Source organism: Anoplophora glabripennis, unplaced genomic scaffold (genome assembly GCF_000390285.2).
Source record: "Anoplophora glabripennis isolate ALB-LARVAE unplaced genomic scaffold, Agla_2.0 scaffold643, whole genome shotgun sequence".
NCBI classification, from domain to species: domain Eukaryota; kingdom Metazoa; phylum Arthropoda; class Insecta; order Coleoptera; family Cerambycidae; genus Anoplophora; species Anoplophora glabripennis.
The window spans coordinates 150,073-166,242 of NW_019416760.1; the positions used below are offsets into that span (position 1 = coordinate 150,073).

Below are 16,170 nucleotides of genomic sequence, written 5' to 3' on the forward strand. Positions count from 1 at the left end.
AATGATTGCTTTAAAATATAATAAGTGTATCATGACATTACTCTATATATTACAATATTTAGGATAACTAGTAACATTTCATGGACGATTAGGGCTCACAGCGCTTAGTGTTGTGGGGTTATAGGGCTTGGGATTAACCTTCCAGACATATAGGGCTTGGGGTTAACCTTCCTGACGATTAGGGCTCGCTTCACTTAGTGTTGTGGGGTTATAGGGCTTGGGGTTAACGTTCCTAACAATTAGGGCTAGCAGCGCTCAGTGTTATGGGGTTAGCCATGATGTAATAATGTAGCCATACTGGTCATCTTAAATTGACGATATCTCCGCGAAAAATAGAGCTTCTTCCAAATAAAAAAATGCGTTTTTAAGGGGAAAGATAGTCCTTTTTAATGAAGTTTTCAGTTTTGAGAAAAACATTTTTTTCGCCAAGTTACATAACCTTGAATATAGCAAAAGTACGTGTTTTTTGCACTTTTAGGTTAGAATATCTCGGAAACCTAGGGTGATGGGTCAATTCTGAGGCCAGATTCGGATTCAGCGCGCCAAATGCCTTCATAAGCGTAGTGTCTGATCTCTGGAATTTTTTTTTTAATTTTGTCGGCCTGTGTAATTCAGAGTTCACCTAACAACATATAAAAGGTAAAGAGGTATTATCATTAAATATTCTTTATCGGAAGCCCCAGTCAAAAATTCTTCAATATGTGCTCTTTCCAATAGTGCAGCTTTTTTGCTTTGCGATTCACTCTTGAAATAAGCAGTAAGCTTGTTATATTTTCCAATATTTATATTTTTGTAGCCCTTTATATTTTTTCTTCAAATTTCTTGTATTTTTATCAAATTCAGATAAAACTGTTTATTAAATAATTGATAATATACCATAGCAACCAGTAAGTATAACAAAACCTACCACATTTCATTGAGTACTAATAAGAAACATCATGTCGTGCGAATATTTTTTTATTAAATATAATTCTGACTCCACAAATATAATTGTGATGTGATTATGGATAAAACGTTGTATTGCATTCGTGTTTTAATTGCCTTTTATTCACTTAAAAATAATAAACATTCTTGCTACTTAAAACACTTATACAGTAAATAACTATTTTTTCAAATTTAAACTTTGACACTATGTTGAAAAAGATATTTACCCTTTTGGACATTGATATGTACTTATAGAAATAACGTATTTTTTTAAATGCGAAGTTAATTTGATCAAGATCTATTTATACATCACATTTAATTGGAGAGGTTACAGGTTACATATTGCTTATTAATAAGTTTCACGTAACATCACTCTCTCGAATGTTTCTGGAATACAGTTTTTGCTTTCAAATATTTTACAAAAATAAAATCGATCCGCGAAAAGAGAGGTGAACAAATTTTTCATTGTTAAAGTTATGTCCATGAATTTATATGTACCTATGTATAGCTGTTTCATTGGCTATATAAAATTATAAAAGTATTTTATTTACTTTATAAAAAAATAGCTGTTACTGAACATAACAAATAATTTATAATAATTTATTTTGTACACTACGTCTATATATTTTCTTTTAATCTTATTTTCTCACCTCTGAACGGAGTTTCAAATTGCTCATGCAATATTTAGTAGTTTTTAGACTTGAAAAAAATAAACCTTTTTTTAAACTCAATCAGTTACTTAAATAAATTAAAAAACAGTATCATACCATAGTTACAATCCGTACAATATTTGAGATAGAATTCCAAGAAAAGGATAAGCCAATAAAGTTCTGTTATCGAAACTACTGTTCTACATTATTTTCAGAATATTGAAATATATGTATATATAACGTAAATATATTTATATAAAACAGATTTTTTGGATTAAACTGTGTAGACCTACATTGATTTATTTCAATTAGAAATACACTGAAAATGCGCAGGACAATATACTTACGAAGAAACACGTACGCCTTCTTAACTGCAAAATGCCGCCAAAATCTTTCTACCTTAGGTGTCGAATGCGGTTAATTCCAAGAACGTGAGGGTCTTCTTGAAATTATTTTTCAACCAGTATCGTACGCACTGCATTTACTCTATTATATTATTTAATTGAATACCTGTCCATTTATATTTTTTTATAAATATTCCACAAAGTAATTACAAATATATGCTCTTGAAACAATTAGCCATAAAAATTCATGAACAGCTTTTTACTACCTATCTGAATTAAAATTTTAAATTTGTCTAATCAATGCTAACACGCTCTGTAGAATTTTTCTTATGAAAACAACCCTATTACGAACGTATTGTAATCATTGTAGACGTAATACTCTGATAGACTTATAAAAATTGAAAGTGTAAAAATGCTACTATTTCGAGAGAAAAAAAAATAATTTTACAAATGATATATTGTAGCTGTCGTTTTTTATTGCTTCAGTTATATTCGACCACAATGCATCACAAATCAATTCCAATTTCATTTGACGCTTTCAGGTCGCTACCCCAAAAGCCCTTCTGGTAGCAGTGCTAGAATTTTCCACTTTTCTGCACCTGAATCTAAAAAATAAAAGCTCGGCAATACATTCCAAACCATTTTTATTATTTCCACTCTTCCATGAAATAAAATTATTTCATCTAATAAAATTAACACATGAATGCACAATATCACCACTTTATTCGTCTCTCTCAATATGGAAAATATTTGAATTTTCTGCGAAATGTGTTTGTGCGATTACTTTTTAATAAAGAAAAAATGAATACTATGCATCGATGATTTTTTTTTCAAAATTTATTTGAATAGCAGGCTCATTTAACTGGAAAAAGTATGAGGATGAAACTTTTTTTGAAATCAGTTTCGTGAAAAGCTGACGGGAATTAAAAAAAAGTAAATTCTGATTAAAAAACTGAAACTATTAAACTGTCTTTGTACCATTACCGTTATTGGGTAAAAGAAATTAGGGCGGGGGATGGGGGGTGCGGTAATCAGTAAAAAAATTGTTACAGTTTTTACCGATAACTAGACAGTCAGAAGAGTTCCCAATAGTGACTAGTTACCAGGGCATATCAGGGCATAGAAAATATAGGTTACGTTACGCCTTTTTGTGTAAATAAAAAATACTAACTACTACTCGACGGATGTTCATAAAACAAAAGTAAAAAATATCTATGGAGATGTCTTAATTTGGTATTACCGTAAATGAACTTAAGACAAGTTGTCAGCACGTCGCTATCAAATAAAATTTAAAAAAATTCTGGAATAAAAACATGTATATATAGGAGTGGGGTTTATTTGACTAGATACGAAAAATAACACAGACGTATGTAATTCTTTTTTTTATTAAGAACGGTGATACATACTATTTTTTATTGGATTATATTTAATAAAGCCATATTTCGGTTATCATGTTGTTATGACAGAAAACAGTGAAAAACTATACCAATATCTAACAACTCTAGTATAGCAAACTGACAAAATCTAATAATTTACTGCAGTTGCAAACATTTTTAGCAAAAATAAATCAACTTGTACCTATTGAAAACTATTTTATAACTTTTTATTTTATTGGATATATCCACGGCAGAAAAAAAACTTTTAATATCTACCATAATACTGTGGCAAAAAAATGAATGAGTCTTTGAGCTCTAATCATCATTTACAACTTTTGCGCTAGCAAATTATTCCAGCATTGATTTATACCCTATATCATTGTAATCAGTGAAAATCTGTCTTTCTAAAAATGTTAAAATAAACAAGGTGGTCTGTTTAAAAAAAATTGTCGACAACGCCATATCTTTAAAAATAAAATAGTTGTGGAAATGAAAGTACGTCATTAAAAAGAATAAAAATACCACAAAAACTTTTGTTAAAGGTACTTTTTAATCAAACTTATGATTCACCACATATGCCCAACTTTATAGAATAAAAGTACATACTTTTTAAAGACGACATTAAAAAGCGAGAATTTGAGAAATCTAAAATGCGATTACGCATAAAGAAACAGTGCTATAATTCAATAAGGCTCGGCGATTTTAGTAGTAAAGTAAGTAATAGTTTTCATTTTATATACGAATAAACATTTCCCTTTTCTTAAAATGATATTTCCATTTGTTTCGCACATTTTAGGTTGACCGTGACAGGTAAGTAACAATCAACATGACAAATGTCACAGGTTTTTACTTGTCAAATTTATTTTAATAAATGTTCAAAATGTCTTCCTTCAACTTCCCAACTTCTAAATATTTTTCACGCCTTTGGATTAGTTCCTTGTGGGTCGCTGCTCTAATAAAATTCGATGGTAGATGCTCAAACGCTTGCCTTACTCTGCATACAATTTTCCTTTATTGTTACTGGAGTACACACTATTTTTTAGTGTACTAAATAAAATAGCATATATCACCGGATTCTATTAGAGCACCGACCCACAAATTTGACAATTAAAAACCTGTGACAGTTGTCATGTTGATTGTTACTTACCTGTCACGGCCTACCTAAAATGTGCGAAACAGATGGAAACATCATTTTAAGAAAAGGGAAATGTTTATTCGTAAATAAAATGAAAACCACTGGGTTTAAGTATAGGGAAACTAACAAAGTTACACTTAATTTTAGAGCAGAATTTGAATACGTTAAAAAAATTAGGGGTTCCTATTTAAAAATTTCCATCTTTTCTGAACTTCATATTCGATATTTTTTTTTGACCACCCTGTATAAACACTGGAAATTTTTCATCTCAAATTCGATAAATTAGGTATTCCTCTACAAATCGTCCAATTTGCACAAAAAATAAACCTATGTTTCCAGGAAAACTAAATTTTGCTGACAGTCTGCATCAGTCAATTTTTGCTCAAAAATCAAAATATCTCGGAAACGGTCATTCCCAAGTATGGAGTGTGCAATATGTTTTCATCTTAAAAATTGATGCTCTTTCCAAAAATGCAATAATATACAGGGGGTTCCATTTAAAATAAGAAAGTTAGTATCGACTTCCGGTATAACCGGAAGTTTGATGACCTTGAAAATATTTGAGCTTGGTAGGCCCCACAGTCCGTATCACACCATCACAATTTCAAAAAAATCCTTAGGTTGGTTTCCCAGATATCCATCGATGAATTTCGTGGTGGGACACCATGTATAAATAATACTAATAAAATATTGAGTTAATCAAAACCTTTCTTAATATGTTTTGAAAATTCAAATATTTATATACACTGAATCGTTTTGGTAATACAATTTTGTAGTATTGCAGTTGTTATTAACAGTTAAAAATAATTTAAACCTATTACTCACGCTTTATCAGATAATCCATTTCACGTTGTGATATTCAAATTTGTTCTTAGAATTAATAAAAGTAGATACTGTAGAAATTTATTGTTTTATTGATATTTATTATTCTCTAAAAAATATGACAAACGTTGTACTTATTACTTAATACCTATTTTACTAATACTTTAAAGATATTTCATTTTAATCTACATGACTTGCACAGAGAGTATTCCAATATTCCGCGTTCACACAGGGTGATTTATAGAGTATGTTAAGATATTCAGTGCTTCAAAAATGTTGCAAGTTATATCGGGTGTCCCAAAATTCACACAGGTTTTGAATTTTGCTCCATTTTTGCTGTAAAGTGTTGCCAACACAAAAAAGAAAACAGCGTGGCAGCTGACGATTTAGATTTATTAAAAATGGAATGCTACACGAAAGAACAACGCGTTTTCATTGTTGAGCAATATTTTTAAAATAATGTAGGTTTGGCAGTTACAATTTGCATTTTTCGTACAAAATATGATCGAAATGGTGATTTAACTTCATCAACTGTAAAGAAATTAATTGAAAAATTCAGGGGGACTAAATCAATTAGTGATCTTAAACACTCTGGACGACCTTCGACAAGTAGTCCAACAAAAAACATCGAAGCAGTTCGTGAAGCATAGTTTGTGTTGCTGAGAGTCCAAGAACATTAATTTGGCACCGTGGTCAAGAATTGGATATTTCGTGAAGCTCTTTACAGCGTATTCCCACGACAGATTTGCATCTTTATGTTACAAAGTTCGATTGACTCAAGAAGCCTACTGCTCTCTCAGAGCGAAGAGAGTTCGTTGAATGGTTAATAGAACAACAATAAGTGGATGCTGATTTTTCGAAAAAAATCATTTTCAGCGATGAGTCATTTTCCTCTTGATGGCTTCGTTAATCGACAAAATTGTCGACTTTTTTATTTGGGGTGTTTTGAAGTCTAAGGTTATGCCAACAAGTCCATGACCACCCACACCTAGTAGGAGGAAATTGAACCCTATATCAACGAAATTCAGTCGTATTTATGGAAAAGGGCTATATAAAATTTCGACAAAAGAGTGCGTGTGTGCCAACAAAGCCGTGGAAACCATTTACCCGATATGCTACTCCATACACAACACTATACTATACTGTATACTTTAATTAAAAACCTGTGCCCATCAAAATTACTTCCTGCGTGAATTATAGGACACACTTTATATCTGTCTCCACTAGAGAAAACTTTCACGGAAACGTTTCAACTTTTGAAACAAGCTTACGGAAATGATGCTCTGGGTCGTACGCAATGTTCTGAATGGTTCACGCGATTTAAAAGTGGTCGTCAGTCAATTGAAGATGATCCTCGACCAGGAAGGCCTTCGACTTTAACTGATAACCCACGTTCAGAAAGTCAAAGATTTGGTGCGTTCAATCGTCAATTGATTGTCAGAGAAATTGCAGAAGAGATTAACATCTCAATTGGGTCATGGTATGAAATTTTGACTGAAAAATTGAACATGCATCAAGTTGCAGCACATTCAGCTTTGTCAATTCGTCAGTTTTGTGTCAAAAATATTACTGTCCTTCCTCAACCTCCTTACTCGCTAGACCTGGCTCCTTGCGATTTTTTCTTATTTCCAGAATTAAAATTAGTGCTGAGTAAACGCCGTTTTCAGACCATTGATGACATCAAAGCAAATTCGTCACAGACTTTGAAGGCCATTTCAAATTAAACTATCCACACTAAATAAATCGGTCTGAGTGAAAGCTGAGTGAGTCCATTGAGTGAAATTATTGAGTGTACATTTTCAATCAATATTGGGCATTTTAATAATTTTAAACATTTGTGATAATTTGAACTAAAACTGATAGTTCATAAAATTCACAAAATTTTAGTTGTACCTACTCATACTAATAGAAGAAGATTTCACTCAATCGGGTGGACAGAAATTGATACAGTATTGAGGGAAATTGAATAAAAATAAGTCCAATTCTTCTTACAGTGCACGAGTACTTCGCGAAATAGAAACACCATTAGGAAAAGTGTGTGAATAGAAGGAGTACTTTGAAGGAGACAAGGAACGATAATATATAATTCTCAGAACTTTTGTTCATATTTTTTTAATTTGATACTCTCATATTAAATTAAAAAATAAGTGTCCAATTCCAGTAGAACAGTTAGGACCAAAATATCTGATAATGCATCCTATTAACGTTTCGAAAATCAATATTTTTTTTGTCATCAAAGTTTGTAATGACGTTTTTTTTAGTTTGGTAATTTAAATTTGTTTGTTTTTCTCCGCATTTATATGCTACAGTATCATAAGGTATGTGGGCTAGCCGCTAATGGGTAGTATAAGGTCACAGCATGGCTTTTGTGCGTTTTTCCCCGCTCCGTTTTCATTGTAAGAAAGAAGAGAGAAATTATTGAAAAAAAATTCTGGTTTTTTGCACATTAAATAAATAACTTATTAAATATGAAAAAAAAAAAAATAAGCTAAATGTACTCATTATTTCACTTTTGGGTGAATTAACAAGCCCAACTGTCTTACCAACCCATAATCTTATAGTATGTGGCTTGGTTTCCATTGCAGGTTCAGTCATTGCATAATGTGCAGTTAACTTTTGAATAATTGGATATTATTGTTTTGAGAGAATTCATGTCCGTAGAAAATTTGTTATGAAATTAATCAGACATGATGAATTCTTTTTTATTTGACGGTGCCTTTGTGCATTGGATGCAGCGAGCGGAGGACGCCCACAAGAGGACCATTTTAATTCGGAAAGGAGCATAAAAAGAATCTTACGGATTTTGGTATACCTAATACATACAGCGTGTCCCGCTGTAATGTCCGGAAGAGGGAAAAGTTTTTTATTTGTGAGTTTACGGCAAAAAGTCACTCTTTGTAAAAACTCCCGCTTGTTCCAAAATGGTAAAAACTGTTAAAATATTTGTCATTTTTTATACAGGATGTTCAGTATTTAGAAAAATATTGTTAGTCGACAAGAGTAAAATACCGTTATTTTTGACAATATAGAAAAATATTATCAGGGGTGTGATTTAGGATCCACAGGGGATTAAAATTTTTTAATTTTTTTTAACAATGCGGGCAGCTAATTTGTATGTACCACTTGATATTTTCAAAATTTATGCAATACTTAATCAATTTCTTTAATTTTATTTTTATTGAGTCAATTTATTGCTAATAATGAAAATTTACATAAACAAAGAATAATGTAATTTAAATTTACAAAAATAAATTTTACTCAAATTTATTGCCTCCAATTTCTGCACAAATTTCAGCTCTTCTAATAAATTCTCTATAGACATTTCGTATTTCGTATAGAGGAATATTAGCTCTCGGTGTGCTAATGGCATATCGTTTAGGTAGTTTAAGAAAAACGTACTTAGTAACTGCAAATAAGAATGCTGTTCAAGTTTCCCTCTATAAAATAGGGTCCAACTATTCCAAAATAAGAAACGGCACACCAAACGTTAACTTTTTTTTAATACTGTCGTCTACAATTAATCCGAAAATTAGGATTTTCCGAAGCCCAGTGTCTACAATTTTGAACGCTAAGTATTCCATTCGTGGAAAAAGTCGCCTCATCCGAAAAAATAATATAGTGGGAAAAATTTCTGTTTTCTAGATGGTGCTTACCCACCCATAAACCAAATTCCAACCTTTTAGAATCATCCCCTTCTTCTAGTGTATGGACAAACTTTGGTTTATAAGGATGTATTTTATTTATTCTTTTTTAACAATCTTTGTAAACGAGACTTACTAACGTTTCCAATTTCTGATGCTCTTTTTCTTAAAGATGTCTTTGGGGCATTTCTTATTGATTGCATCACTAATTCTACAACATTTTCTTCTTCGTTAACCGCTGTTACCCTTTTCTTTTTTGATACAGAACTAATATTTTTAAATTTTTGTACAATCCGTTTGATAGACTTATCTGTGACTGATTATGTCAGGCCATTTCTCATTAAATCGTCTTTGAACTGCCGCGAATGATATTTCTTCACCCAAACCATAGCACTGAACAATAAATGTATTTTTTTCAAGAGTGAGCATTGTAATCTCAAATAAAATATTACCTAATTAATCATGAAGTGATTTTATCAGAATATAGTAAACATTATTTGTTGTTATAGCCACAGCATCCGTCATTTTAAACTCCTCTATTATAGCACGCACAATCAGGTACCCGCCTAGTTTAAAAAAAATCAACAGAAATTAGTGAAACCCAAAATTTTTAATCCCCTGTGGATCCTAAATGACATCTCTGATACTTTTCGATATTGTCAAAAATAACGGTACTTTACTCTTGGCGACTAACAATTTTTTCTAAATACTGAACACCTTGTATAAAAAGTTGCAAATATTTTAACAGTTTTGACCGTTTTGGAACAAGCAGGAGTTTTTACAAAGAGTGACTTTTTGTCGTAAACCCACAAATAAAAACCTTTTCCCTCTTCCGGACATTACAGCGGGACACACTGTATATTTTTAGGCATATTAAAGAAAAAATGTATGTTGAAAATACTTGTGGTTAATATTAATTTTATCTTCTGCGGAAAATGAGTCCAACAAATTTGATAATAATAATAATATTTATTAACTGTTTTGTATTTAATGGTAATAATTTAAATTATTCAAATAAAAACTACAAGTTGATTCTTGAAGTGTATATCTTACTATAGAATGTAGTCAAGATGTTCAGACAAATTTTATAATTTAGCTGATGATATTTACAATTAGACAACTGTTAACTTCTGACATGCTGTATGTAATGAAATAAAATAGAATAGTGAGTCTCGTGTACATAAAAATTGCAAAGATATCATTTCTTATCTATACTTTTTACCTTTAGATAAAACATATCAGTCATCAAAATTAAAATGTAGTTAGAATGTAAATTACAACAGTTATAAGTTTTTAAATAAAACTAGCCCAACGTAATATGGAAAGTGATTTTTCTTATATGGACTTTGATTTGTTTGACGTAGCAAAAAGTGAGTGTTTTTCTATACTTAACCTCGCGTTAGACAATCTGGAACTCTACAATTTTAATGTCGATACTCAGGATGCTAAAAATGGCAATACACTATTGCACTATGCTGCTGTAGCAGGTAAACAAAACCTTAGGTTAGTTACCGTACTTCACAAAATGTGAAATTTATTTTAACTGCATTGAACTTTTTTTTTGCTTAATATAGGTTTGGCCTATTGTAGATGTTATGACTTCTACATTTATGTACACAAAAAATAGTCTTCTGGGGCTGTTAGAACTTAAAAAATAAGGGCTTTATTTTTGGGGTAAATTGCGTTAAAGATAATTTTTTAAATCAAGTTTTTTAAAATATTCTAGATTTGAAAAATACACATATATTTTAAGAATCAGCAAGAAAATTATAAAATATTTTAAAATGTCTCAGGAGAAATTTTATAAACTCCACCTCCACCAACTATTTCTTATTATTACTTGCAATTATTTGTCAGAATATTAAATATTTTTATATAAGTCGCTTACGCAGTGTCACCAGTGTAAACAATTTTCCAATATTTAATCATTTTCATCTAGGTGTCGAGAAACAAGTGGATCATATTCCAACAGTAATTTTCTTGGACGAAATTAAACCGATTTAGAGCGTTACTTTAATAAAATTTTGTTTTTTAAAATGCCAGGGATACTTGTATCTACTAATTTTGTTTTAATACTTTTATCACCTTTTAAAGATATTTCTAGGAAATTTCTGAGGTGGCCGTAGATGCATACCTAAACTTGTTTTTGTACCTACGCAAAACGCCCAGATTACTGGTAATACCTAAAACAGTCATTGTTTTTTCCTTACCATTTATTTTGCTGGTAGAAATTTTAGAAAAACCTGTGTTTTAAAACAACGCTTTATCTGAGAGAAGCTATATTTATTTCATGTCGCTAAAATGCATCGTTTCAGAGAAAAATCACTAATTCACTAATAGCTCTGAGTATTTGGAAACTTATCTAAATAAACTTTATATTTTTGTATTTTAAACTTTTAGTTACTTGTAGCTATATAACATGTTTTTTAAGATTTAAACTAATTTATGTCTATTTAATTCAGATACTGAAAAAAAAATGCGGTTATTCTTCACGACTTATATACAGGGTGGTCCAGATTTTAAAAGACAAACTTCGGAAAAGTATTAAACAACAAAAATTAACATCACTTTTTTTAAATCAATGGAAAACCGTATCATCAAATTTATTCAAATTTGGTATACATTTTTTTTCAAATATTTCTCCTAGTTCTGTATGCACACAGTCCAAATTCAAAAACCAGTGGCGGAAAAACAAGGATATCGTTTCCTTATTTAAAGTTAGTTAAAGTAATTTATTTGTTTTTCATTTAACTTTACACTGTGTACCAAATTTGGATAAATTTGATGAAGCAGTTTTCCAGATATTTAAAAAAAAATTGTTTTTGTTAATTTCAAAGCCCTGTATCTCATGGCTTTCTGCGACTGTTTCATAGAGCAAAGTGATGTTAATTTTTGTTATTTAGTATTTTCCCGAAGTTTGCCTATTTCAACGCTTTGTTTACTTGGATATTCTCATAATTCGCAAACCATTCATTTTTCGACAAAAATAAAAGAATATTTTTTCATCCGGAATGTTTCAGACCGTTATAAAGTGTATTCATATTATCAATTAATTCAATGGCGTAGAAGTGTTGCTTTAAATAAGGAAACGCTATCCTTGCTTCTCCGCCACTGGTTTTTGAATTTGGACTGTGTGCATATAGAACTAGGAGAAATATTTGAAAAAAAAAATGTCTACCAAATTTGGATAAATTTCTAAATCCAGTTATTTAAAAAAATTGTTTTATTAATTTCAACGCCCTGTATCTCATAAACGGTGGCTTTCTGCGCTTATGTTCATAGATCAAAGTGATGTTAATTTTTGTTGTTTAGTACTTTCCCGAAGTTTGCCTATTAAAATCTAGACCACCCTGTACTATGTATGAATTATATTTTCGTGTAACATTATAAGTTACACTTGATATATAGCCCATGTATAGCCCATTCGTTCTGAACCCCTATATGTATATAGGTATAATAATATAGGTACCTATAACAAATACAAAAATTGAAATTCAAAATAATCATTGAAATCCGGGAAATCCGATTCAATCTTCGCCAGGTTGATAAAAAAATTTGTGCAATTGGAGCGGTCTGCCTTCAAGAAATCTTGGAAAATCTCCAAAACGGCCTGCGTTTTGGTTTCTGTGCAAGCACTTTCATTTGAATGCATGCACTTTAATTGTTCTATTGTTACGTGCTTCTTAAGTAAGCCATACTATTATGAATCCTCAGATTATTCTAATAAAAAAACTAAATATGGGGTTAACGGGAATTCGATACATTCCTTTGCAGGGGTGACAGGAGGTAAGGAGTAAATTTATTCCTAACATTTATTATGTAAAACTCAACAGTGTTTAGGATATTTCAATATTTTTTTTCTCAAAAACAGTAGATTTTATTGTCTTAAAAGTTAATTTTCAAAATATCTATTTTACATTTTTTTACTTTTATACCGGACTACTTGATCATGGGAAAATTAGAAAATTTAAACAAATCAGTTGTGAAAATTTATTGAACAAATATTATCACAAATTTTTCAACGTAACGTGAGTATTGTTTAAAAAAACTTGCTTATTTCAACAGCTACAAAGGTACAAATGTCCAACAAACCTTTGACACTATAAAAAAAATGTAGTAAAAATGATGCAATTATGTATTTATTTTCAGATAAACAGTATAAAAACGTTTAATATCGAATTTTCATTTAGAAGAGTTGCTTATATTTGCCGAGATGTTAATTATGGTCGACTATTTCGAACTGTTCATGCTAATGGAACTTCTTTTTTTTTAATTTGTCTTTATATTCATATTGGACGAGGAATATGTTATAGGTTTTATAACTTAATTGAAACATGAATAATTTGAGTAACTATTGTTTAAAAGAATATATACTTTATTGTTAGTTCTCATATGTTTACTTCATTATACATTTATTAAGCTAATTCAAATTCAGAAATAAAAAAAAAATCCCATCAAATGAACTTAAAGATAATCTAACTCCACTGACAAAGAAAAAGTAAAAAACGTATTGTAAAAACGTTATACCTAAACATGTCTTAAAATGTCCCATTTCTGATGCGGGTTTTTACTAAAATGGGAATTCATCATGTCACAAGGGGTGTGGCAGCCACATAAGTTGAAAAAATAAATGTGCACAGATTAGCGAAAACTAATTGTACACCTTTTGATTTTGCGGAAGGTGAATGTGAGTTAGTTTCAGGATTAAATGTAAAATATAGTAGGGGTGGATTTGTTATATTTTTTTTAGCGGAATATGCTGTAATTTATTTTTGAACATTGAACAAAAAACATCTCTATGTATTTTATTATTTAATATTTAGTTTACGAAGAAAATACTATTTTATTGACAACAACGTAAGGCCGTTCTGTCAGACTACAAATTTGTTGGAAATCTTTTCGTAAATAGTAACTTTTACATTTAGAGAAACACAAACACAATAAGAACCCTAACAGTAAATTTATATCCAACTAGCAGAATCTAATTTATAAAAAAAATATAACTACATTATTTTTTATATTTGTATAATAAAACAAAGTATTGATTTTTAATTAACTCGCTCGATGAAAACCTGTACTTGAAATAACGTTGAGTGCCGCTTTGTTGGATAAATTTACTACTCTTATAAAGCTATGGTGCTGAGCTGAACACATAACTTATTACTAATTGTTTTTTTAACAATACTTAAAAAAAGGGTACCTAGTAGCTTAAACGAATATTTTTATTTTTAGAACTCATTATTTTCCTTTCACTTCGTAAAATTATTTCTATTTAAAAACAATCGCTCTCTCTTTCAATGTTTTGTTTTCTCCTGAAGAGAGTTTTTATTTATTATTGTTCGTTTTGTCTTAGTAGGTTTAGTATAAATTGTTTGCTGGGCTTGACATAATTAGACAAAATTCTGAAAGATATCAATAATCTTTCGATTACAGGCAATTACAGGCAATTCAACGACTAAAGGTCCATACACACATCAGTGCCACATTAGTGCCGTGTCAGTTCAGTATCAGTGTCACTGAAAAATAAAATATCGTTACTTACAGTTTAGATTGATCTGTTTACACACATCCGACACAGTGATGTAAATATTTTACTATCACTCCCACTTCAGTGTCCGTTCCGTTATTTTTAAATACGTCGACAACGATATTTTTCCAATTTGTTGCATGTAAAATATATGGACGCATGTTTTAAAAATAATATTTGGAATAATATAGAAAAGAAATGATAATTTATCAATAATATTTGAAATAATATAAAAAAGAAATGATAATTTATTTTGATCGTCTAAATTAATCTAGCTTTTTTTTGTATTGTTTTTTTCATCTACATCATATAGAGCTATCGCAATAATTAATAGTAATAGTAAGTATAAGAAGCCACTTTGAAGATTTTTCACTACGGATGTGTGTAAATTGACATCACTGATTGACCACGGATAACACTGATACGACACTGATGTGTGTAAATGGACCTTAACCGACGGCTAGACAAATCTCGCGGCTGACTATCGGCGCTAATGGTCAGCGGACAAATAGTGCCAGCTCTAATTATTAGATACATTTACTTCACTTTCTTCACAATTATACCTGATTTTACTTTGGTATATCTTATTTAAATGACTTCTGATAAACAATAATTATTATCGTCTCATTGTTTCTTTGTTTAAGATACAGTTTCCCGAATACTGAGAGAAAATCGTTTTCTATACGCGGATATGCTTGCTTTTAAGAAAATATTCCAAACTCTATTTTTCTTAATCGTCTTACATCTATTAAATTTCATTATTATAACCCAGTCGAGCTACAATTAATTAAAGTTAAACAGAAATATTTATTGCTGATTTTATCGGCAACTAACGTCATGGAAATTAAATTGAAGTGAGAAAGATTAATACTTCAAATACAAACAAAATAACTAAACCAAATATCTATCTCAAAAACTAAAAGTCGGATATAGAAAAACATTAGGGTGTATTTCCATTCAATGTTTAGTTTTCATTTATATTTAAAGTCAAATAGTGTCACACAAATAGATAAATATCAAGTTTAATAATTACAGTTCATGTGTACAGTATGTTCCACTTTGAGCTTAGGAAAATTGGATTCATTAACATTTTTGTAAAACAAAAATAACCTGTTTATTAAAAGGTATTTAAAGGTATTAAATCTAATTCAAATAAATTGAAAAGAAAAATTTTTTATCTTGCCAAACAATATTTTTGATATTGCGGAACGATATTGATAAACAATGACTCTTTGGGCTACGTACCCCAACTAGTATTGAATTATAACAGCAAAATCTTATAACTAGCGTATAATTGATAATAAATTAAATAAAAATTAAAAACGATATATCTAAATATTATTAATACAAACACGCATACCTAACATATCGAAATTGTTAATATAATGGCTGTTACAAATACGATTCTCACTACAGGGATCTCGAAAACGGTAAGAGATACAAACTAGCTTAAATGGGGGCAAAGATGCGTAATCAGGGGACCAACATTACGCCTCTAAAAAATTAAGTGTAACATGATTAATTTTCGAAATATTTGAAAAAACCGAAATTGTGGAAATCCATGTTTGTTTCATTTCAGCCGTGTTTGAGATGATATTAAAAAAAGAAGAACACTTTCTAATGTCCACTTTTTGTCCTCTATCGAATGGCATAATCAATTTTTATATGTAACGTTTCGTCTCTCCAGGACCATCATCAACTTCATTTTTTTAAATACGACCCTAGAAATTTTATTACATTTTTTGCAAGCC

The 16,170-nt window shown here is 30.3% G+C and overlaps 1 protein-coding gene across 1 annotated transcript in view; it reads left to right on the forward strand.

The window, feature by feature from the left end:
* Positions 1-10,188: 10,188 nt before the first annotated feature.
* The window catches only part of LOC108912070 (ankyrin-3-like), a 19,680-nt gene continuing 13,698 nt past the window's right edge, over positions 10,189-16,170 (forward strand). Inside the window, exon 1 of the mRNA XM_018717231.2 lies at positions 10,189-10,379. Within this exon, the coding sequence (XP_018572747.1) occupies positions 10,211-10,379 (169 nt within the window). The 5' untranslated portion in view covers positions 10,189-10,210. The remainder of the gene's footprint in view (positions 10,380-16,170) is intronic.